Genomic DNA, 23,088 nt, shown 5'->3' on the forward strand with positions numbered 1-23,088 from the left:
TAATAATACAAGTATACAATTGACTAGCTGTTTCCTTCAAGTAGGAATTATTTATATGTGGCGCTACACGGCGGGGCCAGGACTTGGTAACTACCTTATGCTCGATGTCTTTACTAGGCAAATTCGCCGAGGACGGCGCCAGAAAGGGCAGGCGATTCATCCATCTTGAACAGATTGGTAAGAACGCTTCGTGGCCAACGTCTACTAATCCTGTGTACGCTGCCTACCCAGTTGGACAAGCTGAACCCAACTAGTGATCGACGTGCTGCCCCTCATCCGAGACAAGTGAGACAAGCACAGGATGCCTTTCTGCATGCAGCTAGAAGTGGTGGTAACTATCAATTCTCGAGACCTTGGTTGCTTGGTTCGCCTCGCGGCTGTCTCTGTCTCGACTGCCTTTATGGTCTCGACTGCCTTTATGCAGCTCTCTTGCCTTGCGGCCAAAGTGCAGCCCGAAGCAACGGCCGACTCCGACGCCCACGCCCGTCCGTGACACATACGGCATTCCCATGAGACCCGGCCGCTTTATTTCCTGGCGATGGAAGGTCCAGACGCTCTATACCAATTATTCACTATTTATTCTACCAGACGACCAATTCAGAAGAGTTGGCGCAACGTAGAGAGATTGTTTTCGGCAGATATTGTTGTTCACCACATCGTGTGCAAGCTTGGTGCGGGGTGACTTCTCCGTGTTGAGCAAGGCACAGTCCCAGACATGCCGCAGAATCATGTCATATATTGAATCCTTAGATACGGCATCATCCCCTACTGGTGGTAGACTTGGTGCGAGAGGCATTTCTTCAGCTGGCTGTGTGGTCGGCTTCACGCAAGTGACTGGGTGACTGATGTCGCCGATGGCTAGATACATCCATAGAGGGGGGGAGAATCGAAGGGAACAAGGCCGATTCAGCAGAAATGGTGGATTAACAAGTCTCATTTAGTACAGTGTGCATGAGCTGGTGTATATATTTGACCACTCCAGGTCTCAGGATCCCGAATTCGTAACAACTATCAGGTGAGGCAGGAGGGGTCGCTATCTGTCGTCGGTGAAGATGGTGGAGAATCTCACGCACGTCGGCGGAACAGCACTGCGCGAGGCAAAGAGTCACGGATAAGACGCGGGGTTGCCCAGATGTCCAAGAGTGCTGCCTCCGTTCTCACGTATATAATAGACCCGAGGAGCCCAGCTTCTTGTTGTCTCTCTCCTTCCTTCCACAGTCTCCCTCTTCCTTTCCTCCATACCACAGTCCAACTAAAATCATTACCTTTCCACAAACATCATGAAGTTCCCCCTCGTCTTGGCCGCTCTCTTTGCTGGCAGCCTCGCCACTGTTGCCCAGCCTGGAGTCGGTCCGCCCGCATTGGGGACCTGCCGGGGTGCGGACGTGGCAATCGCGGCCGCTCTCGCCGTTCTCAGGCGGTTGTTGCCCGTCTATCCCCAACTGGAACCGGCTATCAAAGCCGGCGTCGCCAGATTCAAAAACGAGATCAGGTGCGGCCCCGCTCCCGACGAGCCCGAAGCTCCGGCGGACGACCAGATGGACTGCCACGGTATCGTGGACACGGGCATCGATCGGGCCGCCAAGGTGCTCCGAGATAACTTCGGGCCTATTGCGCCCGATGGTTTCGATGAGGGCGTGACGAAGGGCATCAAGGACTTCAAGAAGAGGCTGGGCTGCAAGCCAGTGGTCGTGGACCCTGAGCCAGCTGGACACAAGTTCTAGATTAGCAGCGGATGTCATTGCGAGAAATGGCTTAGTAAACTATTACTATCAGATTGTCGCAGTAGTGCAGAAATGGAATTCTATTGATATTGCAGATGTGATTCAGCCTCTGATTGCACTTGCACAAGAAGCACGCCGAGCCCATATTTACCATCATCTAAGCTCGCTTCATGGGTGGAAGATTCTCCAAGTATTGACTTTTCAAGATTAATTACATTCGTATCCTCTTAATTCCGGAGCCTACCTCGGCCCGTTTCCTCAAGACGCATGATGCAGGGTGCGTGGTAATGCCACCTACCTGCAGCTACACCAGCGTCATGCCAACCAACTTATTCCGCGGACCTGGTCAAACTGTTCCACTTTCGATGAGCAGAAGCAGAAGCATCATTTTCAGATGAAGAAGAAGATCAATTGCCGAAAATGTCGCTGTAGTTAAGGTTCGCTTTCGCTAGGCTTATGAGTTGGCCGCGGCTCGCCAGAGGTCGTGTTGGACATGTCGTGGTAGTCATGGGCCCAATTCGGAAGATGGGGAAACCGCAACATCAATCCAAGCAAAGGAGGTTGCTCCCAACGACAATTGGCGCATGTGTACAAGGTAGTTGATGTTGTGGAGGAAGGCGCTTCAGGACTCCGGAGGTACTTTCCCAGCTTGTCACTGAGAAGACGAAAAGTCGCAGTCACAGACACGGCCACGACGGTATCCTCATTTCCCTTTCAACACAATCAATGAAAACGCCATAACCTGACTGATATACTTTATTACGCATCTTTTTTCTATACTGCGAGATGGACTCTGTTGTGGAGAAGGTGTTCAACCTCATTGTGGCGACGGAGCAGGGTGAAGGCTCGTCTGTACAGGATGATGCTCCTGGAGTTCTTGCCCGCCGTGCCAAGTAAGTTGGATCAATACTGAAGATGTAGTCCGGTTATGATTGGGGCAGAGTGGCATTACTGACGTGTTGGCAGCCACTGGAGTCACGTAGAAAGTTTCTTGGGCGTATGGATTCGAATACCCTTGAAGACATTTGAACAATTCTGCTACATCAACTACCGCACTCCCCCGCCACATCCCATTGACCCAGCTGTCATGTTCGATGTTCTCAAGATCATGCGACTGGTCGAAGAGGCAAGGAAACATGTAAGCAGGGCAGAGGCGGCCGAAGCCTCACCGTTTGGTCGAAGCACATGGGTTGGGCCGAAGCAAAAGCTGCGGATCCGAGAACAAGCCTGCGAGTGCTTGAGAAAGGCCTATCAGATCGAGGAGAATGCCTGCGCCGTGGCAACAATGTTTATTGTGAGCGTGGACGAGGTGGCCGCCCGAGTCCTGCTGCAGAAGCCGAACAGCGCCGACGCCCAGTACGTGCAGTTATTTCACGAAATGGTCTCTCAAAGACAACTTGCTACGCCAGAATGTGTGGAAATGCTTACAGAAATCCTTGATACCGGCCATATATCGGAGAATCTGAGGACGCGCGCAGCAGTGAATGCCATGTTGGGCAACGAGGGGGATGCAATCACAGACCTGACATTGGCAATTACACGGAGCAGATACTTGGCGGCTGAGAAGCCGAAGCTGTCTGATGCGATGGAAGGAAAAAATCCTCGACAACCAGTGCCAGAAGACAAAATGCCCGGTAGTCTTTCTAGCCAGCTCCTGTTCCACCGCGCAATCCACTATCTTGCAATAGCCTGCAAGCACATCTCGACCAGCTTTGGTCCCGAGATAGATAGTTCGGGGGCACCTGCTACGCCAGAAGACCAAGATGAGGTAGCTCTCGGCGAGCGCATCACGTCGCAGAGACTTGTCCGGGAAAATGCCAAAAATGCCATCAACAGTCTGATGTCGTTTCTACGGAGCTTGAAGTACTCTCCAGATTGGCCCATCGAAGCCTCGCACGACTTTTCCAGATTCATTTCCACGGTATTCACCACTCCCTCGTCTAAAGCCATCCCACCTTTGGTTCGGAGGTGCACGGTAGCGACCAACGTTATGTATCCCGTCTCGCGGCTCTTTTTCTCGGCTCCAATTGCTGAGCTGCCGCCTTACCCCCCGCCGGCGGCCTTGGCAGATGAGCAATCTAGCGCCGCTGTTGATATTGTCAAGGCTTTCGCGGACCAAGTGAAAGAACCTTCAAAGAGCTGTGAGAGCGTAACTTTTCATCCGTACCTGATCGAGGCTCTACACGCGTTGCTTCTCTGTCACTGTTTGATAAATACGTCAAAAAAGGAAATTCGACGCCATGCCTATATGGTTGCGCGCCTCGTACGCCTCTGCGATGGTTACCCGATCTTCAATCCGGCGCGCAGCCCTGCACGGGATGACTGGAAAGAACTCGTTGGCTACCCTGCTTCAGACACGCAGTTACTTCCACTCGTGGCTTCTTGGGACGACCTCTGCCGCCCCAAATACGCACCGCTGCTGACCCAATTCAGCCGCGAGAACACTACCGCTGCTACCGAGGACGCCCAGCCAGCAGGTGGTGACCTGTTTGCTTCGGCTGCATTACTGCCACCGTCCGAGGCCATGCGAACGCTGGAAGCTCTAGCGAAAATGCGATCGCAAAACCAACCTCCAAATTCAGAAATGCCAATTCACCAGGTTCAATTGCTTCCGGGTTGCCGCATCGAAGACAATATTATTTCCGACGGCCTGCCCGACAGACGGGATCTACGTACAGGACACGCGCGCGACATTAGACGTTGGCTCAAGGAAAACCCAGTTGTGCCAAGTGTGCGACGCAAGAAGAAGACGGCCAGCAGGAGCTCCTCGAGCCGCCATGGCGAGGATCCAGAGGCACTTGCCACAAAGATGAGCGACCTGGAAATCTAGTAGATTATATCATTCTTAGCGATTCATATAGCGTATCGTCTATTTCTCAAATACATATCTCACCAGCGCACAAGATTGCCTCGAAAGCAAGCCAGTTTTTGACACGGGCTGTTTCTAGTTTCAACTGCGTATATTTCAATTCTGAAGAAAAACGAAAAGACGCCGTCCTACATTTGCCAGACGTATCGGCAACTAGTAAACATATATGAGAAGAAAACAATCGCTTTCTCCAAGGCAGGGAAAAAGACAAGACGTGATGCAACACCCATCGCCATAACCAGTGTCTTTCCCTAATACCAGCTTGTATCGACCGAAATGTTATTGGCCGAGTTGAGCATGGCGTCGAGCTCGCTCACGCCCTCCCTCTCAAAAACATTCATGAGCTCCAGCTGCTGCGACTGGGAGAGGCTGCCATGGCGGCCCGGCATGTAGCCATACGGTGATAGATTATTGTCAATAGGGGAGGCCATGGTAGGCATGCCGGCCATGGCGGCGGCGTTGTGCTGGCCCGCGGGGCTAAAGGCGCTCGGGTCGACGCCGCTGAGCGACTCGTCAAGGAAGCTGCTGCTGCTCATCTGACCAATGGTGTAGGGGGAGATAAATTGCGGCATGGGCGCGTACCAGTCGCCGCCGGGCGCCATTGTGGTGGCCGTGGGCAGCGGCTTCTGGTCTGTCAGACCAGGGCCGGCGCGGGGCATGGCCGCGGGGTCTCCGGGGCCCTGGAGGCCGTGGTTCTTATGCGGTAGCGGTGGCGTCATGTGCGCCGAGCCGCCCCCCGTGGCTACGGTCATGGACGCCAGTGACGCTTCCACCATGTTGGGTGTGGTCAGGCTCATGCCAGGGGGCGTAAAGGCAGAGTTGGGTGTCGTGGCGGACAGACTGGTTTGGGGGGCGAGTGACTCGGGGGGCGTCGGCATGTGATTGCTCATTTGGTCGGAGTGGCTAGGTGTAGGGTGCTGTGATGGCGGTTGCGACTGCTGGTGCTGCTGTTGGGGGTGGCGATGGCGCTGTTGCTGTTGCTGTTGCTGTTGCTGTTGATGTTGTTGCTGTTGCTGCTGCTGCTGCTGTTGTTGTTGCTGCTGCTGCTGGTTATGCTGCTGCTGCTGGTTATGCTGCTGCTGTTGTTGTTGTTGCTGCTGCTGCTGCTGCTGCTGTTGTTGTGTATGTTGCTGCTGAGCCGGCATAAATGATGCAGGTTGCTCCATGATACCCTCACCCGGCTGGCTGATATCAGGCGGGAAATATGAGAATCGGCGCCCGCTAGAGTCCGTTGCCGGGTTACAGAAGATCGAGTTGGATCGAAACGCCGGCTGCGGTGGAGGAAAGTTGGGGTCAAACGTATATGCATTCATGGATTCCGGGGGCGAGTCAAAAGCCCAGCCAAACTGAGGGGGATTCAGGAATTGCACCTGTGACTGGCCGTCGGCTGCTTGGTTGGCAATGGGCGGAGACGCTATGTCTGTACCATTTGAAGGGCTAGCAAAGGAAAACAGGGGATTAAATTGCCCATCCTCGTAGCTTTGCAAACAGGCCTTTGATAGAATAGTATAGAGTTGTGCAGTGGCTGCTGCCCCTGGCCAGCGGGCTGAACAGTTGTCGAGTGAGTCCAGACCAGAATTGATGAGCTCGTCGGTTTCTTCTCTGCTATGCGCTTGTCGAACATCGGGATAGGAAATAGACCACAGGAGCGTGTTGAGAGCGGTAGAGAGATTGAGAAGGAACATCCAGGTCGAGTCCAGAGCTGACGTTTCGATTTGCCTCTTGGATAGTGTAAGCACAAAGGCGGCACTATCGAAACAGATTTGCGCAGCGCCAGCCGAGGGCTTTGGTACTTGAGGCGAGGGGCGATACAGGAACATGCGAGACTGGTGATATGCTCCAAAGTACCTGCAGATGTTAGCGGCATCCCAGATGCCAAGTTGTGACAACTTACCAAGCCTTGGTCCAGGCAATCTCTTCCGACCGTGACTTGACCCAGTCGTCAAGTCGTTTGTCTATGCTTTGATACCATGGGTGGGTATCATTGACCGGCTCGGGGCGCTTTCTTTCGTACAAGGTCCTTCTGATTTCGCATTCGATGGAACGCAACTTATACATGTGTATTGTGTTCGTTTTTCTGTAGTCGGTTGGTCCAGCCGTGATGCCGTGTTCTGTAATATTTTCGTCCTTGACAGTAGCAAACCAATCAACGTCTAAGCGATCCCCGCCTTTCGCGAAGGACGACGGACGGCCCATGTAATGTGAAAGGGCAAATTCAAACGTGGCAACCATCCAAACGAGTCGGCGTCTCATGTCAATCGTTTTGGCGTCTAGATTGTAGCCGGCTGTGATTGTCTTCTCCTCGGTCAGCCCCTCTTGTTGACAGATACGCACGGCGAGGCCAATGACGGCATAGATTGGGTTCCGTGCGGGGGTGTGCAGCGAGTATGCTGCGACTAATATGAGACACTGTAGCGTCTTCAGATCTTTTGGGCGTACAACATCTTTGAAATACTGCATGGCGGCCATGTAATAACTGTCGGCGAGTCCAGCGTACTGCTCCATCCTCTGGAGCGAGACACCAAAGACCATACGGACGACGAAGTTGCGATATGGGTCAGTATCTCCGTTGTAGACAGCATCAACGTCTTGCTCAAAATCTGGTTCATGTAGGACAGGCCAAAATAATTGCGCTACAAAGGGTTGGTTAAGGGTGGACGGAGGGAGGTATCAAAACGGAGACTTACTTTTCTGGTAAAAGGCGTCAATGAGCTTGTCGGCAACGACGCGCTTGGGCAGACTCTCGGCAGGAACCTCGGATACCATAGGATAGCTCCTCTTATGACCTGTTAGGGTGCCGGTTCCAGTCATTTGAATGGACTGCATGCGCGCCTGGCGTCTGGCGCGGACCTCGGGGATCAGTTCGCCGATGCTCTTGGAGTCTGTGAAGCGCTTCGCTTCTTCCATCAAGAGACGGGTCAAAGCAATACCACTGCTGGGTCCCAGGTAGCGAGGTATCTCATCATTCACGCTCAGGCGGATCATGCCACCTGGGCGAACAATGTCTTCGCTGCTTTTGGGATAGTCGGCGGCTTCGTTGGTATAGTGGTCGAGCTCTGCCTCTAACGCGCGTACTTTGTCCTGCAGCTTGATGACATAATAACGGTTTATCTTCCGGCCTTTGGCGGCGTCAAGATACTCGCATATCGAGCCGGACCGTTCACAGGGGAGACAACGCGGGAGGGTCGGATCACATCGAGTTTTGCGCTGCAACATGGTCAGTCAAGGTAGAGCCTATGCTGGGTTGGAGGAACAAACTTGTCGACAGCGGCAACAGGCTGTCAGGGTGTGGGCTACGCGATGTTCAGATCCCTCAGCATCGGAGAGATCGTCGAGTTCTGCCGACTGTCCGGCAAGTGGGTTGAAGGTGGTATTGGCTCGGGGTGGAACAGCGCCTAGGCCTTGGCGGAATATGTGCGCGGCATTCATTTTGGGAGGTGGTGGAACGCCGTTTCAACCGGTGGCGCAGTCCGGAATAGAATAATAGAATCAGTAGTCGGCTAGGCGAGTGCGAGGCGCTGCTCTCGAGGCGCTATGGAGAGAGTCTGGGTCGCTCTGAGGGTGCGGAGTGGGCTCACGGCGCGGGCGCAGTCTATCGAGAGTCGCGATCGATATGACAAACGGCCATCAGGTGAAGTAGAGTCGGCAAGATGAACGTTACTAGAAGAACGAACGTTGAGGCCTCGGCTGCAAGTCCTGGCTCGATCAAGGCTGGTGGCTGAGGGGCGGCAAGGACAAGCGTGGCCGTTGGTAGGCCGTGGATTGTCAAGGACAGCGCTGCGGCAAGGAGACGAGGATTGTGCGTGATTGGCGACTGCGCTGACAACTTCGGTAGCGGCGTTAATGAAGAGACGTTTGCCGTTGGAGTTTGTGTAGTACAATGTAATGTGCGTGCGGTGCGAGAAAGTGGGATGGATGAGTGGACTGAACATGTGCTTGGGCAACTCTGATGAGCTGAGGCTTCCGGGAGCGGGCAAGTGCCATTCCAGTACGAAGTATTCCTCCGTAATCCGAACAAAGTGCAGGTACATACACCTGGGTGTGGCTGGTGGAGACTACTAGGCACTAATTTAGGTCCTTCTTCAGCAACCAAAAAGTTACAACACACACGAGTTGCAACAGGCTCGACAGCAGGATAGCGTGTTTTAGCGTGCTCCTGTGCTCCTGCTAGTGGATAGCAGTGAACATGGAGGAGTCGGTGGGCTTTCCCAAAGGTGTAGTAATAACAGTGGAAGTGTTTCCAACGCCACACCTCCTCAGCCACAACTGCTCTCCATGAATGATGCGTACAATTTCAGCACAAACAAACTGTAGTAAGATATGTGGCCGTTTTCAGAGTGTGTCAAGGCCTAATTTCCAGTCGGTATACCGCCTGACGAAAATATCCTCGAGTTTGCGGAATTATTTTCCTACCGAATTCGCAGACGTTGCCTACGCAGCATTCACACATGTCTAACAAAATTGATCACCATTTCCAAAAAGCGGTGGTCTAGTAAATCACTGGATTCTGTGTAATTTATTTCAGTTTCGCACCCTTCGTACAAACATAAATATCTCGAGAACTGGCGTGTAAGTTGTGGGTGTGAGTTACCTCGCAGGCAGGTGACTTTGTCGTTCCTCAGTGGCATTGCTACCAACTTGCGCCCTTCACCGCAAAATCTGGTACCGGTTGGCTTCTCGTCTTATAACAGCTCACAAAGTCGGACACAATAGCAGCCGCGATGGGCCTGTGCCGCCCCGAAAAGCTCGTGTACCGACACATGGACAGGAGCGACGCGAAGTGAACATTTATGGCACATCGTGAAGTTTGAAAAGGAAACCTGTAGCAACAGTGGCCCGCCGTATCCGGTGAGCCAAGGCTCACGGTTGGCAATGGGTTGGTTATGATACCCAGCTCCGTACCCAGGAAGTGGCGTCCTTCATTAATGAGCTCTTCGTGGATTGACGCCGGCATTTCGTCTTCAAGGCTGTGTATCACCAGCGAGAATGACAAGTACGTGACACTCTACTAGTTATGTGGTGCTAAGAGGTATAGCCCTCTAAGAGAAGTTTAGGAATATTCAGTTGTCCTACTGTGGTTGCTATTTTTTCGTCAAGATGCAGTGAGTGCAGCTTACACCATTTTCAAATGTTAGATTAGCGTACGCCTGCTGCAACGGCGCCTTAAGCGGTGTTCCCAGATTTATATAGCAATACACTCTTGTACTACTGATAAAACACCAACAAGAGTCACACCTACTGCCGGGCAATTTGAAATGCTCATTTATTACAGGGTATCACGTTGACTGTTGAAAGAGTAAGCTGTAAACATGTAGGCCGATCTCCCAGCACGAAAAAAAGAACCGTCTGGATCTTTGCTTCTTCTTCCTCCTCTTCTTGCTTGAATGGCATAACTGCTTTTACCGCGACTGTGTTTTGTCGGGTTGTCATATTACCGTCCGCGGAAACACTTCTCGGTTGCGAAATGGTAACGATTGGCTTCAAGCTCATTAGGGTGGACAACAACATCCGCCCGTCGTACTACGGATAGCCACGTATCCGGCCGATAATAAGGCGCGGATCTAGTTTCCGGCTGTGGTCAGCCGCAATGATGCTGACACTTGTTACTCCGCTGACTGTGAGCCACCGGAGCGCCACGGCTGGTAGAAAGCTACTCTGTAGTTTAGGCCAAATTAGCCCACATTCAGGCCGGAGCCGAGCCTGCTGATCAGCACGGCGCCGGCGGCAAAGAGGGCAATTGGCTGATCTTGGCATACTTCTTCCACGGGAGTGGTGAGGGGTCTGAAAACGGACGAGAGCAATATTTGACAAACCGCTGGGGCGACGGGCACGGCCGGAGCAATTCGCCCCGTGACCGGCTCGAGGTCGTACATTCGCCTCTTGAAGAGATGCGGCATGGGTGACAATTGTACCTGCAGAGTTGATAGATCAGATCTGCAAGGAATGTATTAAGGAACTAATCGGCAGCACCAGCCAGGGCTACCAGGCACCGCAACAAGCTGACAGCCCCGACGAATGGAATGTAGGTTTCGGTGAAGTGGTGTGAAAAGGGACGAAATTCTCGGCTTTGACAACAAGGCCGGCCATTGAGGTTGTTGTAGTTGACTGGTCATGAGTGTATGGGTCAGTGAACCAGTTCGCTTAAACCCTATTAATTATTGAGCAGTCATTATTACGTCGCATTGGGAGAAAGGGCGCACCGCAACAGAAAGTCGGTGATCCAGAAGCGGTCTGCTACCGAGCAGGGGAGGGACGGAATCGTGTGGATGAAGCACATGATGGCATCATGACTGCAGGCAACGAGCGACAGGATATGTCTGTCGACGTGGCGGCGAAGCTTAGTAGCGGGGAGGTGCGTTGGTGCGGACTTGTCGAGGCCGTGGGCGTTGGTTGTGATGTGACGGAGCAAATTAGGCAGATGGATCGGTAGGACGGGGGACTAGCGCTACTGACGCTATTACCACCATAATGGCTGGCTGAAAAGCGGCTGCTGGTGTTGAAAGATTGGTTGTTGCACGCGGCGGATGTCCATGTAGCCTGTCAAGTCTGCTACTGAATGTGTGAATGTAGTTATTAACTAGAGGATGGGAGAGCGAGACAATGTCTTGGAGTTGAGGCACTGGTGGGTCGACAAAAGTACCTCATCACCAAAGTATCGCGCAAAGATACTTTGGTGAAGCCGGTTTTTGACACTTCGTCCAAGGAACGCCCCTCCACAAGCGTCCCTCTGCGGCGGACCTACGGCACCTGTAGATACATATTTCAGGCTGCATCTCGTCACCCTACCCTGAGTACCTCTCAAGTACCTGAGGTTGTGTGCCAGTTGTTCCCTTCACCTTCCATCTCAATCCTGCACTTTGTCCATCCATAGTTACCCATCCATTCATCACCCGCGCTTTGTTTTTGGCCCTCATTTCGCTTCCCGACCGTCGTCGCCAAACACCAGCCAAGCTTCACCGCAGCTCCTTTCTCTACCTTGTACCATCAAGTCCGGCTACCACGGCCTGCCCGCCGCAGCCAGCGTCGCACGCCCGCCATCCAGCTTCAACCTACGCACCCCGGCCACCACAAACGTTCTTGCTCGACGGCCAGCTGGTCCTATCCGTCTACGCCGCCTGGACGCGCGCGCACTTCCCGTCAACTTACCGCAAGCCCGAGCATCCTCCCTCCAGATCATCCTCCCGCTCGAATCGCCACGCCGACAAGCATATCCGCTGCCCCATTGCCGTTGTCGCTGTCACGCCTAGCAGCGCCGCGCCTGTTTTTTGCCCACCCCGCAGCAGCGGCAGTTGTTCGTGTCCTTATGTTGGGCTGCAATATAGACCGAACCGCTTCGCTTTCGCCTGGACTTGTCTGCGCCACAGACGGCCTCTTTCCTGTAGTGTCGCAGTGCTTCCACCATTACTCTGCGCTGCATCTGGCAGCTTCCCGCCATGCCCCGCAGTAGCTTCTCTCGCAACCCCCTCCTACGGGTCTCTCGCCCAGTGTCGGCCTGCTCGCGATGTACGCTCCCACTATCTAGCTATAATATCTCTCTACATCTTACTAATGTATTTCTTCAGGTCGCTCGGCCAAAGTGAAGGTCCGTACCCAAGACATTCCCGACCCGGACGGCAGCTAATGCGACATAGTGCGATGGAAAGCTCCCAGCTTGTACCGCCTGTGAAAAGGCTGGCAGAGAAAGCGAGTGCTCTGCTGCTAACGACCAGTTCGCCCGAGGCAAGGAGAGAAGGTAAAGAGCTCCAAGGCCCAGCTTTGCACGTATGCTAACCCTGCCCAGTTACGTGGCCGCTCTTGAGCTGCGCATCGAGAAACTCGAGCGCCGTCTGCAATTCGCCAAGTCGCGCAAAGCCTCGGTCGCTAATCACGAACACGATGTTACTCTGACGCATGAAATGAATCGCAAAGATTCCTTGGCACTGATCAAAGCCGCCATTCACCGCAAGGCGGCCAGGAATCGCGAAAACTCGGATGTCAATTCTCTCGTGTCTGATTTTGGTTACATGTAGGATGCCCCGAGCCAAAACATGCTCGTAATGCTGACTTTCTAGGTCCGTCAATGCTGTTGCTCGTGACTTTGAGCCCGAAGCCTTCAACGTGACGTTTGCCGGCCTCGTCCTTACAGCGACCATGAATAATGCACTCCCCGCGTCGACGGAGCCAGACCTTCCTCCGAAACAAGTCACCCACTCGATTGTGCAATACTTCATGACGCACATCTACACTCTGTTTCCATGTTTCTCCGAGACCGCCCTCTTGACCGTCATTAGCGATCTCTATCAGGAAGACCACCGAGTGACACGAGACTCCGACTATTGGCTCATGTACATGGTTCTCGCGATTGGATACACTGCCCAGAGCCAGCAGATAAACGACACCAACTACGAATGCGGCGTGGAATACGTCGTCAAGGCTTTGAAATACGCAGATCGGGCCCTCGCTCCCGGCACTGGCACGCAGATTCAGTCATTGTTGCTGCTGACGATATATTCCCTCCTCGACCCGGCTCATTTCGATAGCTGGCATATTCTTGGCTTTACTGCCAGGGCCTGCGTCGATTTGGGCTTCCATCAAGACCCTCCCACGTCTTCTTCCTCTGACCGTACAGCGCTTGATATTCGTCGCCGAATATTTTACTCCGTATACGCTCTAGACCGCGCGATTAGTATGGTGCACGCGCGCACTTTTTCATTCACCGACGACTCCATCAATGTGGCTTTCCCTACCAGCCTAGCACAGTCACGAAAACAGTCTATTTCCGCTGGCCCCATTACGACTGCCCAGTCCACTGATCCCGCGCTTCTACTATTCCAACTCCGCCGCGCCCAGTCATTCTGGTACCAGGAACTATATCAGTCAGATACAACACCTCTTGTTGACCCCATTACGTTCCTGTGGCAAATGTGTCTGGACATGCGCGAATGGGGTGAGAGTCTACCCGACACCCTTCCCCTCGGGATCCGTCGCATGTTTGAGCAGGAGCTGCGGTACAGCTATGTGTACTGCATTGCTCCCTCTGTCCGGGCACCGCAAATTACAGATTATTCTCGCACTCTCATATTTGAGCACTCGCTCGAATATCTCAACGTAATGCTCGAAATTTCCCGCACAGGACTCAACAGCGCGTTTTACACATACCACGATGCCTTGAAGGTGTATTTTATGGGAAACCAGCTTCTGGCCGTGCTACGTGATGCAGAAGAAGTGCTTCTGTCCGGACGGCCTGTATCGCCACCTCCGCAACGGCCTGGCTGCCCGCCCGCACCACCCATCCCGCGACGCACTGGCCTTCCCGCCAGCAATGCCAATGATGCGCTGGAACGCAGCTTGTGGTGTCTAGAGCGAGTGCACGAGACCCTGTCCAAGTACAGCGAGCGATGGGAGGATGCAACGATGCTCAAGGAAAGCTTTCAGCAAATCTCTGCTGATACTGTGGGACGCCTGCGCGAGCTCCGTGCCTTGCGCGGCATCCCGCCGCAACCTCACCACTCGCCGCAGCAGCAGCACCCACGTCAGTCTCAGCATCAATCCCAGCATCAACAGCACCCCCATCAACAACACCAACAGCTGCACCACTCACCGCAGCAACACCAACCGCAGCAACACCAACCGCAACACCAACCGCAACACCAACAGCCGCAACACCAACAACAGCATCACCAACAGCATCATCAACAGCACCAGCAGCAGCACCAGCAGCAGCACCAGCAGCAGCACCAGCAGCAGCAACACCAGCACCAGCAGCACCAGCCGCAACAACATCAACAGCACCATCCGCAGCAACACCAGCAACATCAGCAACACCAGCAACAACTGCAACACCAGCACCAACAACATCAACAACTCCAGCAACAACTCCAGCATCGCCCGCAGCAGCAGCTACCGCTTCTCCAGCAGCACGGCCAGTACTCCAACGGCATGTCGGTCGGTCAACCCTCGCCAGTGCCTATGGGTGCCACACAGCAGCAACAGCAGCTGCAGCAGCAGCAGCAGCCGTGGGTCGGCGTCAATGTTTCGCAGATGATGCACGGAGGGCCGCCTCCCCAGCGATAAATGTCCAGTGGGCAGTGATGCCTGCCCAGATTTTGAACGGCCGTCAGGAAATATAGCATAATGATGTTTCTTTTGTTTAAGAGCATAGCAGTATTACGGTTCACTAGTTTATTCTCCGCTCGAATGACAAGACACGTCTTACCAGCACGTACATGTGCAGACTAAGGTATTCCTGGCGCAAACCACTTTTGCACGTGTGACTATTATCCGTACTTTTTCTGCTGTGGGTGCTCGTTTCGAAAATGGTGAGCAGAGAGCAAGGTCGAGAAGAAAAAAAAACATTGATAGTGGTTTGCGTGATAAGACCCGAAATATGAAGAAGAAAAAAACAAAGTGACAATACAACTTTGAAAGAAAAAAAGGGCACGAGAGAAAATTATCCCCGCCTCTCTTCCTTTCTCTGTTTCCCATCCCGCCTCCCTTTGCCCAAACCCGTTATTTCAAGACGCCGCGCCCTGAAGGAACTGTTCGTTTTTGAGCTCGCCCAGTCTTCAGAAATAATGAGAGGAAAAAACAAAATAGCAACCAAGAAAATGGGCTTACAAAACCCCCACACACCTCTTTTACACGTAAACCTCCTCGATCAGCTCTTTCATTTGCAATATTCGCCGCAAGGTTCTTCATCCCTTCTTGGCGAGAGACCAATTATACCTGTTTTGTGGCAGGCTTTGTTTGTCGCTGGTTTCAACTGGCACGTACATCTTGTAGATGTAAATTCTTGGTCTGCCGAGGGAGTTTGCGATCGCGCTCGTACAAGAGGCCGCAGTTGGCGCAGAGCGTCTGTGTGTGCCGTTAGTAAAGAAAGAAGCTAGTAAAAAAAAAAGGAAGAATGGGAATAGACGTACTCTAGGACCTGCCGGACCATCGCGGACAGCCCACACGCAGGACCCCCAGATACGGCAGTGCAGACACCGCCAGTTGGAGCGCTCCAGGTCCGTGAGGGCGCCGCCCCCGCCATAGCCGCCTGCGTCGGGCGTACCGCGACCACCGGGTGTACCGCCGCGGCCGAGGGGACTTAGACTGCGGAAGCGGCGCTTCTTCTTGGATCGCTCGCCGCGACCCATACGCTCCTCCTCGGGTTCAAATGGTGTGGTAGGTGGCAGCACGCCGCCGGGTGTGGGCGCCGCGCCCGCCGCGCCAAAGAGCGGCGTCGACCCGGTGAGCATGCCCGTCGTGGAGCTGAAGCGGGCAGTCTCGCGACGTAGGCGTCGCACCTGGCGCTCGCGGTCGCCCTCACGCTTCTCCATCTCCTCCTTGCTGAGAATCTCAATCTTGGGCTCCCAGGCTTCGGCCAGGTGATCCGGGTCGTAGCGCCAGCCGGCCTCGGTGCCGAGCGCAGCGTCGTTGGGCAGCTCCTGCTGAAGGCCGCCCCAGCCGGCGACGAGCCCGCCGGCCTCGCACGCCTCCTTTTTCAGCCGCAGCACGGCCTCGTAGATGGCGTGCGTCATGGCCGGCACCCACTCGCCGTTCAGGCCCAGGTCGGCACACGTCGTCTTGGCAAAGGCCTCGGCAGTGCCAGGTGGGTGGAGCAGCGACCACTCAAACTTGTCCGTGTACAGCATCGAGGACATGTTGAGATTTAGGTTGATGATGCATCGGTAGGTGTCATCGGGGTTAAAGTCGTCCGAGTCGGGGAGAATGGCGGTGGCTGAGGCTGTAACAGCAGGTACGCCGGGAGCCTGTCCTGGAATAGGTGTTGCTGGCGTGGCAGCTGGCGCCTGGGCCGGCGTGTCTGCTCTTGACAGATAGCGTGCCGCGGAGTACGGCGAAATGTCGCGGGTCAAGGGTCGATCCCTTGTCGTGGTTCCGTTTGTGACTGGATGCGTGGGCTGCGGCGGCGCGACAGGCTGATCAGAGTGGAAGAGCGGATGCAGCGCGACACCGGCATACTCTTCGAGCTGTGTGCGAATCTGTCTGCTAATGTCGGCCGCAATGTGTTGCCGGTTGGGAAGGTCCAGGTCCTGGGCCAACGTCTGCGCAAACTGATCCGTGGTAATGAGAGTCTCGTGCAAATTCCAGCAAAAGATGTCGCGCAGCTTGTAGGGCACCGTCATCTCCTGCTGGCGGTACTGCGGCAGCGAGAGGTCGACGCCAGATGTGTTGGGTGGGGGAAAGGGTGGATGGGGCACAAAGGAGGGGACGTCGAGGTCAATTCGGATCGGGATCATGGTGAGCGGTAGGCTGGACTGGGCCGCATTCTGCTGGTCGCTGCGAATCGATCTCGTCTTGCCCATCCAGTCGCGCCAGATGGGCTGGAGGTGGACGGGTTGAAAGGTTTCCTTTCCCGTCTTGCCGGACCAGTCCAGGTTCTTAGATGAGTCCTGCGCGCGCAGGCTACGCAGGCCGGTCGGTCGGCGTCGGGGATCATCACTATCCTCCTCGATATCGTCGTAGCCGTCCTCGGCATAGTTGATTATCGTGGTGCCGCGCTTGGTCATGCGGGAAAGGGGGTTGACGGTGGGCGCGCTGGGCAGCACGGGTGTGAGGAGCGAGTTGTTATAGGCGCGCAGGCGTGGCGCGTAGCTCGACTGGAACGCCTGGGGTTTTGCTCGTTCCATCATGGGCGCGTGGGTGCCTCGATGGGCATCGCAGGGCTGGGGATGATGGGAGCAAGGGAGCGGGCGCTGGCCCGTTTGGTCGCGCTGCCGTGGCGTTTGGACGCGCGCTCGCCTGTTTGGTGGTTGAATTGGTGGTGCCTGATGCAATTCGCAGGTGGCCGTGTGATGCACGCTCGAGGAGACAAGGGCACAAGATGAAATCGGCGTGGATGGACAGGCGTCGCGACGGACCAGCTAGCAGATTTGAGGCCCATTTCTCGTCGCGCGCGTTTGCTGCTAAAAATTCGGCATGCTCCGAGTTACGTAAGCAGATGCTGATTGCGTGCAAGATGAACACGGCACACAGATCCAGTGAAGAATGAATTGTTTTGTTGCTTTTTTTTAATTCGTAGTATGTTCCCTCTTCGACTCTACTTTTCTTCAAAAATGTACAGCAATTGCTATTCGAGGAACGTCGCTGTCCTCAGTTCCATTTTCGGTGGACAACAAACATCAAGGATTTCTGGCCCAATTCTGTTGCAATCAAGAGCGGCACTGCTGAAGACGAGAAGTTGCCTCCTCGGGCTGTTGTATAGGTGTAGCGTCTCAAGGAAAAGGAAGGCGAAATGTTCCATCTTGTTGATTATCAGGTACCCATTTTTCAAATGTATATTTTTTTGCATTTGTATCAGAGTCATTCGGGCTGTGCTAGCACAAATGTCATTATTTACTATCAAGAAATAATTAGAAATTATATTAGAAATAGCTATTTCTAATAAAAAGCAATATAAATAATAATAACCGGCTTTTTATTCGAATACTAGGTCCTTATCATGGCTTGGGAGAGCCTACTGGTTCTCTTTTGTGCGAGTAGCGGCGTGTAGCGCTAGTTCTTGATGAGCACGATTTTTGGCGACTTGCGCTATTTGTTCGAATGACTGTCTATTTTAATCCTGACACAAATATATACTACTATACCCCTCCTTCTCAAACCTGTCTCTATGCTTCTGCGAGTCACACGCGCAAAAGTAGGTGGGGTGGTGACGGTGACTTGAGCTTGCCGCCTCAGATCCGCCCCGCGTTTGGGTTTCTCACGCAAACCCTCAGCTCAACCTTAACCCCCCCCCCCCCCTCGACGGACGGCCGCCATGTCGCCGCTGCCACCAGCCCGGCCGACGGCGCTGCCGCGACTCATCACCTACTACCAGACGCTCCACGACAGCCACGGCCAGTCCATCTCCATCCTGCCCCTCATCACGCAGCCCGACATTGCCGTGACGCACGTCATCCTCGCGGCGCTGCACGTCAACGAGGACCCCGCGGCGCTCACGCTCAACGACCACGCGCCCGACGATGCGCGCCACGCGACCGCCTGGGCCGAGCTGCGCGTCCTGCAGGCCGCCGGCGTGCGCGTGCTCGCGCTCCTCGGCGGCGCCGCCAAGGGCACCTACCAGCGGCTCGACGGCAGCCCGGACGACGACGCCGCGGAGCTCGCCCGGTTCGAGCGCTACTACGCGCCGCTGCGGGACCTCGTGCGCGCGCGCGCGCTCGACGGGCTCGACCTCGACGTCGAGGAGGACATGAGCCTCGCCGGCATCGTGCGCCTCATCGACCGGCTGCGCGCCGACTTTGGCCCCGACTTCCTGCTCACGCTCGCGCCCGTCGCCGCCAGCCTGCTCGACCCGACCGCCAACCTGTCCGGCTTCGACTACGAGGCGCTCGAGGTCCTGCGCGGCCGCGACATTGCCTGGTACAACGCCCAGTTCTACTGGGGCTGGGGCGACTTCTCCTCCACCGTCATGTACGACATGATGCTGCGCCGCGGCTGGCCCGCCCACCGCCTCGTCGTCGGCCTCGTCACCAACCCGGACAACGGCACCGGCTTCGTCGCCTGGGACAGCCTGCAGCAGACGCTCGAGATTATCCGCCGCCGCCCCCACGACTTTGGTGGCATCATGGGCTGGGAGTACTTCAACAGCCTGCCCGGCGACCGCGACCGGCCCTGGGAGTGGGCTCGCACCATGACGGCCATGATTCGCTCTCACTGCCTGCCGCCCGGGCCGCCCGCCGGCCTGCCAGAGCAGCCGGTGCAGAAGCAGCCTCTGGCCGCTCGGGCGGACCCGGATGCGCCTGGGGGCAAGGAGCCAGAGGTGCCCGCGCCGTTTGACTACTATACTGACGATTCAGATGAATAACGGCATGCATGTATGACAGCCACCCACCATAGCAATGGCCCGAAGTTGCACGGCAGCTCTAACAAGAACTCTTTGCACCTAAAGGAGGAGGACAGAAAACAATGGGTAGCCAACGAGCACTGCGGTTGATCCAAGCATAATCAAGATGAACTGGAATAGAGCGATAAAAATGGAGGCAACAGTATTTCCGACAGAGTTGGTAAACTGGCTGTCGATGATGTTCATGTATTGCGACATGTATCCAGTGGGGACCGAGGAGTCAACGGTGGTATAGTAGTCCAACGGCGCCAGAAGAATAGTCTTGAGAGCTCCAAATGAAGCTTTGAGCTTGCTTTGGGCCCCATCACGTTGCTTGTATAGGTGAAATATACAGCATAACTAGCACAGAGGAGAGCTGCAGAGCCCAAAATGTAAAAAAATAGAATCTCTCTTTCGCCGGGTCCCCTTCGGCTGCCATCCAAATCTCCAACCAGAGCGTCGAGAACGTGAACAAGAATGTCGACGCGGCAGCTAGTACGAAAAAGAGGACGAAAGTGAACGGACCGACCGCAGCAAAGTAGAAACTGTAGTCATCGCTACGGCCTGGCGGAACCATGGGCAGCGTTCCCGGTGTAGCATATGCTACAGGTTCCCGAGAGAGACCAACGCTGTCCGTGTCTTTGACAGTGTCACTTTGAGAGGATATCCTCGTCGCAGATAATGATGCTTCACTGCGCACCTCAGCAGGTAGCTGTGTTGTGTACGGAGCGAAGCGATGGAAGAACAAGAGGAACAGAACACAGAAGCAGCAAAGCTTTATTAGAGTTAGAGTTTTAATGCGTTGAATTGTGATGTAGAAGCTAAGAACTATAGATACGTAGCTTGGAGGGGGCGGCTTGCTCCCTGCTAGCGGCCGTGGTAATCTTTTGCTGTTAGAGACTGGTGATAGTTGCTATCGGCTTCGACGTTAGACATTCTGGCGTTGTTATCTATTGACACGGGATAGACCTGAGCGGAATGTGTCAAGCTCTTCTTTCACTTGGCTATGCCCGTAGGTTGCGGATTATACCCCACCGGTCTCTGTTTTGCAAGTGCGGCTTGCCGTAACTCGTTGATGTGGACTTCTTGCGCATACATTGAATAGTTCAATGATTTGCAGCGTCGCTTTCCAAATCTCTTTTTAGAGTCACTATCGTCACCCGAAGTTGGTAGGGTGAAGTCGGACGGTGATTCCTCGCTTTCGCCATAGTCGTTCAAATCTTCTGCAGTTGCCCGACTTCGCTTTTTTTGGTAGGTGCTGCGGGAAGCCGCTGATTGTTGTCTCAGCGACCGCGGATCTGTCACGTCCTCGACAATTCGCTTGCCATCTGCATTCCATCTGACGACTAAGAGGCTCTCGGACACGCCACCTAGAAACACTGAAAGGAAGGGAAATAATGCCCATGCAAACCTTGCAAATAGAAACTCTATACCACATTTAGAGATTTCAACACGGGTATTATGGTATAACTGTCCGATTTCCGGCGTTGGGACCAGCATATGTACCACAAATGCTTTAGTGCTTTTCGGGAAGAAGATAAATTCGCGGGTATCGAATGCGGAATGTATATCAGAACGTAGTAGCATTCCATTTTTAAGATCTCGCAAAAGATTGTTCGTGTCTAGCGTCTGGTCGGTATTGTATGTGCCCATTTGATTTGAGAAAAACCAGTCTTTCTCGTGTGATGGAACTAAGTGCGCAACTTCTGTGCCGCTCTGAAATGCAGTAACGCGACATGTTTGATCTCGTGCGATCATCGCCGATGTTATTGTAGACTGAGGTTGGATCGTCTGAGCCGCATGTTGTATACTTTTGCAACGTGTCCAGACCTCCGGCAGTCCCTGAAATCTCCATTCTTGGAAGTTCGTAACAAGGGGATATCGATATGGTGGTCGAGATTGCCCAGCGGGAGGGTCCGGGAAATCAGGAGGGTAAGGGACATAGAAGTAATAGTTGGCAGCAGCGGCAGGCAAAACAGCGTCCCAGCCAGCCTGGACTCGCTTGCCATGCTCGCCATCGCGTGTCGTGCTTAAATAACCATCGGTGCGGTTCTCGGCGAAAATTGAACAAGCGCTGTGTGCAAGGCCGTGATGAATCCCCCCATCGGCATGATCATAGGCTTCCAAGGTAAATAGTGGGGTATTATAGGAGGGATGCCAAAACTTAATTCGATATTTCTCTGGTGGCGTTGGCGCTTTAAGGAACTCATAACACTTGGGTGCCGGGCTTAAGTTGACTATCGCAGGCTCTCGTACCTGGACATTCGGAAGGGGTTGGGAGGTAACAGACATGGTTTCTGTTGGTAACAAGGATAGGGAAATGCTGGTCCGGTGTTCTGATGCTGTTTTTTTTGTTGGATGCCAAGTGTGTGTGGAAGCCTTCGTCGTCAGGTCGTGTGAGGATGGCTCGGTTGATGAGGAGGGCTCGAGCTGGGGGGGGAGGAAGAGAGGCCTCAGGGGTTGTGTCTGTCGTGGCAGGAACGGGTGGTGCGAGGCAAGAAGCGTTCGTTGGCGTCGCGAGGAGGAAGGTACTTCGGACGCTTAAGTGAACCTATGGAATGTAGGAAACACAGAGGTCGTAAGGCAGATAGAGAGGTAGGTAGAGCAGTAGTGATAAAAGAACCACTGGTCCCCTTTAATGAACCAGCAGTATAAACCGAGCGGCTAGTCGCTCAGTCTTGTCCCAAGCCAAGGCTTCAGGGATTATTGTAGTCGTGTCTCGAGGCCGTGTCGGGGCCTGTGGGTGACGACTTAAAGGATTTTTTATCTCTTCTCAGGTATCTGTAGGACCCTTGTTTTCTATCGTATTGTAGGAAATGTTTTGCTTATTGTTTGCTTGCGGGAGCAGAACGGGCTCGAGCGCTTGAGGAGGAGCTGGGAGGTTCGACTGAAGGGATTCGGATTCCTCGCTTTGCCTGTACGACTCCAATCAAGAGCGGCGTGGCGGGGTGAAGCAAAGGTGGGTGAAGAGCGAGGAAGGTTGTGTTGTGATTTAAGTGGAAACATCGGTGCGCACAAACTAGCCGAATGCGGGTTAGGGTATTCTTCGGGGAAAAACCTAGTAACCTCTGAATGAACGTGTCACGTTATAGTGTTGTCTGTGCTTACGATGTGTAGAGGCGTTGCACGTGTGCGCAAGTTAATCACAGCCGGAATGATTGGAGGAAAGGCAACTTGACACTCCACATGTTCTAACTAAGAAGAAGGGAAAGTTGTGCCCTGCCAGGGTACCTCTTTTATAGTGCAATTTATGTGGGAATTTGGGTACCCTATTAGGGCTTGTGTTCTTGGTGCTTATCGCACAGAGCACTGCCTCGATAAGAGAGCTTATCTTATCCACACTAGCAATAAGCGTAGATAAGCAATAACCTCGGGTATCCTAAGATATAGTATTATCTTATAACTTAAATTATATAGCCTAAGGCTAGGAAATAAGATATATAAATTAACTAGTTATCCCTTATAGTTTTATCTAATATAAGGCTAATTTTCCTTATAATCTTTACTTTCTATTATTTCTTTATAAACTATATTAGCTATATTATTATCTTATATAATTATATTAATACTTTATAGTTATAAGCTTATAAGATTCTAATTATATAAGGTATTTATTATAACTTAAAACTTTTTATAATATTTATATTATATAAATCCTTTTTTTTATTATTATTATTATTATTATTATTATT

General features: G+C 53.5%; 7 protein-coding genes across 7 annotated transcripts; 4 read left to right on the forward strand and 3 right to left on the reverse strand.

Annotated features, from left to right (window-relative positions):
- Positions 1 to 1,280: 1,280 nt before the first annotated feature.
- On the forward strand, positions 1,281 to 1,724 carry CCM_07116 (uncharacterized protein; the record flags this gene model as incomplete). The annotated part of the gene is made up of 1 exon (XM_006672254.1): positions 1,281 to 1,724. The coding sequence occupies one exon, from the start codon at positions 1,281 to 1,283 to the stop codon at positions 1,722 to 1,724; it is 444 nt and encodes a 147-aa protein (XP_006672317.1).
- A 786-nt stretch (positions 1,725 to 2,510) lies between these two features.
- CCM_07117 (uncharacterized protein) lies at positions 2,511 to 4,554 on the forward strand (the record flags this gene model as incomplete). Its single annotated transcript, XM_006672255.1, has 2 exons — positions 2,511 to 2,617; positions 2,691 to 4,554. 2 exons carry the CDS (start codon positions 2,511 to 2,513, stop codon positions 4,552 to 4,554), a joined length of 1,971 nt encoding a protein of 656 aa, XP_006672318.1.
- A 290-nt stretch (positions 4,555 to 4,844) lies between these two features.
- CCM_07118 (C6 transcription factor, putative) lies at positions 4,845 to 8,022 on the reverse strand (the record flags this gene model as incomplete). Its single annotated transcript, XM_006672256.1, has 4 exons — positions 4,845 to 6,441; positions 6,488 to 7,193; positions 7,281 to 7,800; positions 7,891 to 8,022. 4 exons carry the CDS (start codon positions 8,020 to 8,022, stop codon positions 4,845 to 4,847), a joined length of 2,955 nt encoding a protein of 984 aa, XP_006672319.1.
- Positions 8,023 to 12,026: 4,004 nt separating this feature from the next.
- Positions 12,027 to 14,646, forward strand: CCM_07119 (Zn(II)2Cys6 cluster transcripitional activator; the record flags this gene model as incomplete). Its single annotated transcript, XM_006672257.1, has 7 exons — positions 12,027 to 12,096; positions 12,156 to 12,175; positions 12,225 to 12,325; positions 12,374 to 12,598; positions 12,645 to 14,108; positions 14,179 to 14,498; positions 14,537 to 14,646. 7 exons carry the CDS (start codon positions 12,027 to 12,029, stop codon positions 14,644 to 14,646), a joined length of 2,310 nt encoding a protein of 769 aa, XP_006672320.1.
- A 684-nt stretch (positions 14,647 to 15,330) lies between these two features.
- CCM_07120 (RSC complex subunit Sfh1, putative) lies at positions 15,331 to 17,204 on the reverse strand (the record flags this gene model as incomplete). The annotated part of the gene is made up of 2 exons (XM_006672258.1): positions 15,331 to 15,426; positions 15,492 to 17,204. The coding sequence occupies 2 exons, from the start codon at positions 17,202 to 17,204 to the stop codon at positions 15,331 to 15,333; spliced, it is 1,809 nt and encodes a 602-aa protein (XP_006672321.1).
- A 1,127-nt stretch (positions 17,205 to 18,331) lies between these two features.
- CCM_07121 (chitinase 3) lies at positions 18,332 to 19,378 on the forward strand (the record flags this gene model as incomplete). Its single annotated transcript, XM_006672259.1, has 1 exon — positions 18,332 to 19,378. The coding sequence occupies one exon, from the start codon at positions 18,332 to 18,334 to the stop codon at positions 19,376 to 19,378; it is 1,047 nt and encodes a 348-aa protein (XP_006672322.1).
- Positions 19,379 to 19,721: 343 nt separating this feature from the next.
- CCM_07122 (uncharacterized protein) lies at positions 19,722 to 22,402 on the reverse strand (the record flags this gene model as incomplete). Its single annotated transcript, XM_006672260.1, is given in 5 exon segments — positions 19,722 to 20,171; positions 20,432 to 21,633; positions 21,653 to 21,947; positions 22,041 to 22,146; positions 22,248 to 22,402. 5 exon segments carry the CDS (start codon positions 22,400 to 22,402, stop codon positions 19,722 to 19,724), a joined length of 2,208 nt encoding a protein of 735 aa, XP_006672323.1.
- Between the last annotated feature and the right edge of the window lie 686 nt (positions 22,403 to 23,088).

The sequence above is a fragment of the Cordyceps militaris genome, assembly GCF_000225605.1.
Source record: "Cordyceps militaris CM01 unplaced genomic scaffold CCM_S00005, whole genome shotgun sequence".
Lineage (NCBI taxonomy): Eukaryota > Fungi > Ascomycota > Sordariomycetes > Hypocreales > Cordycipitaceae > Cordyceps > Cordyceps militaris.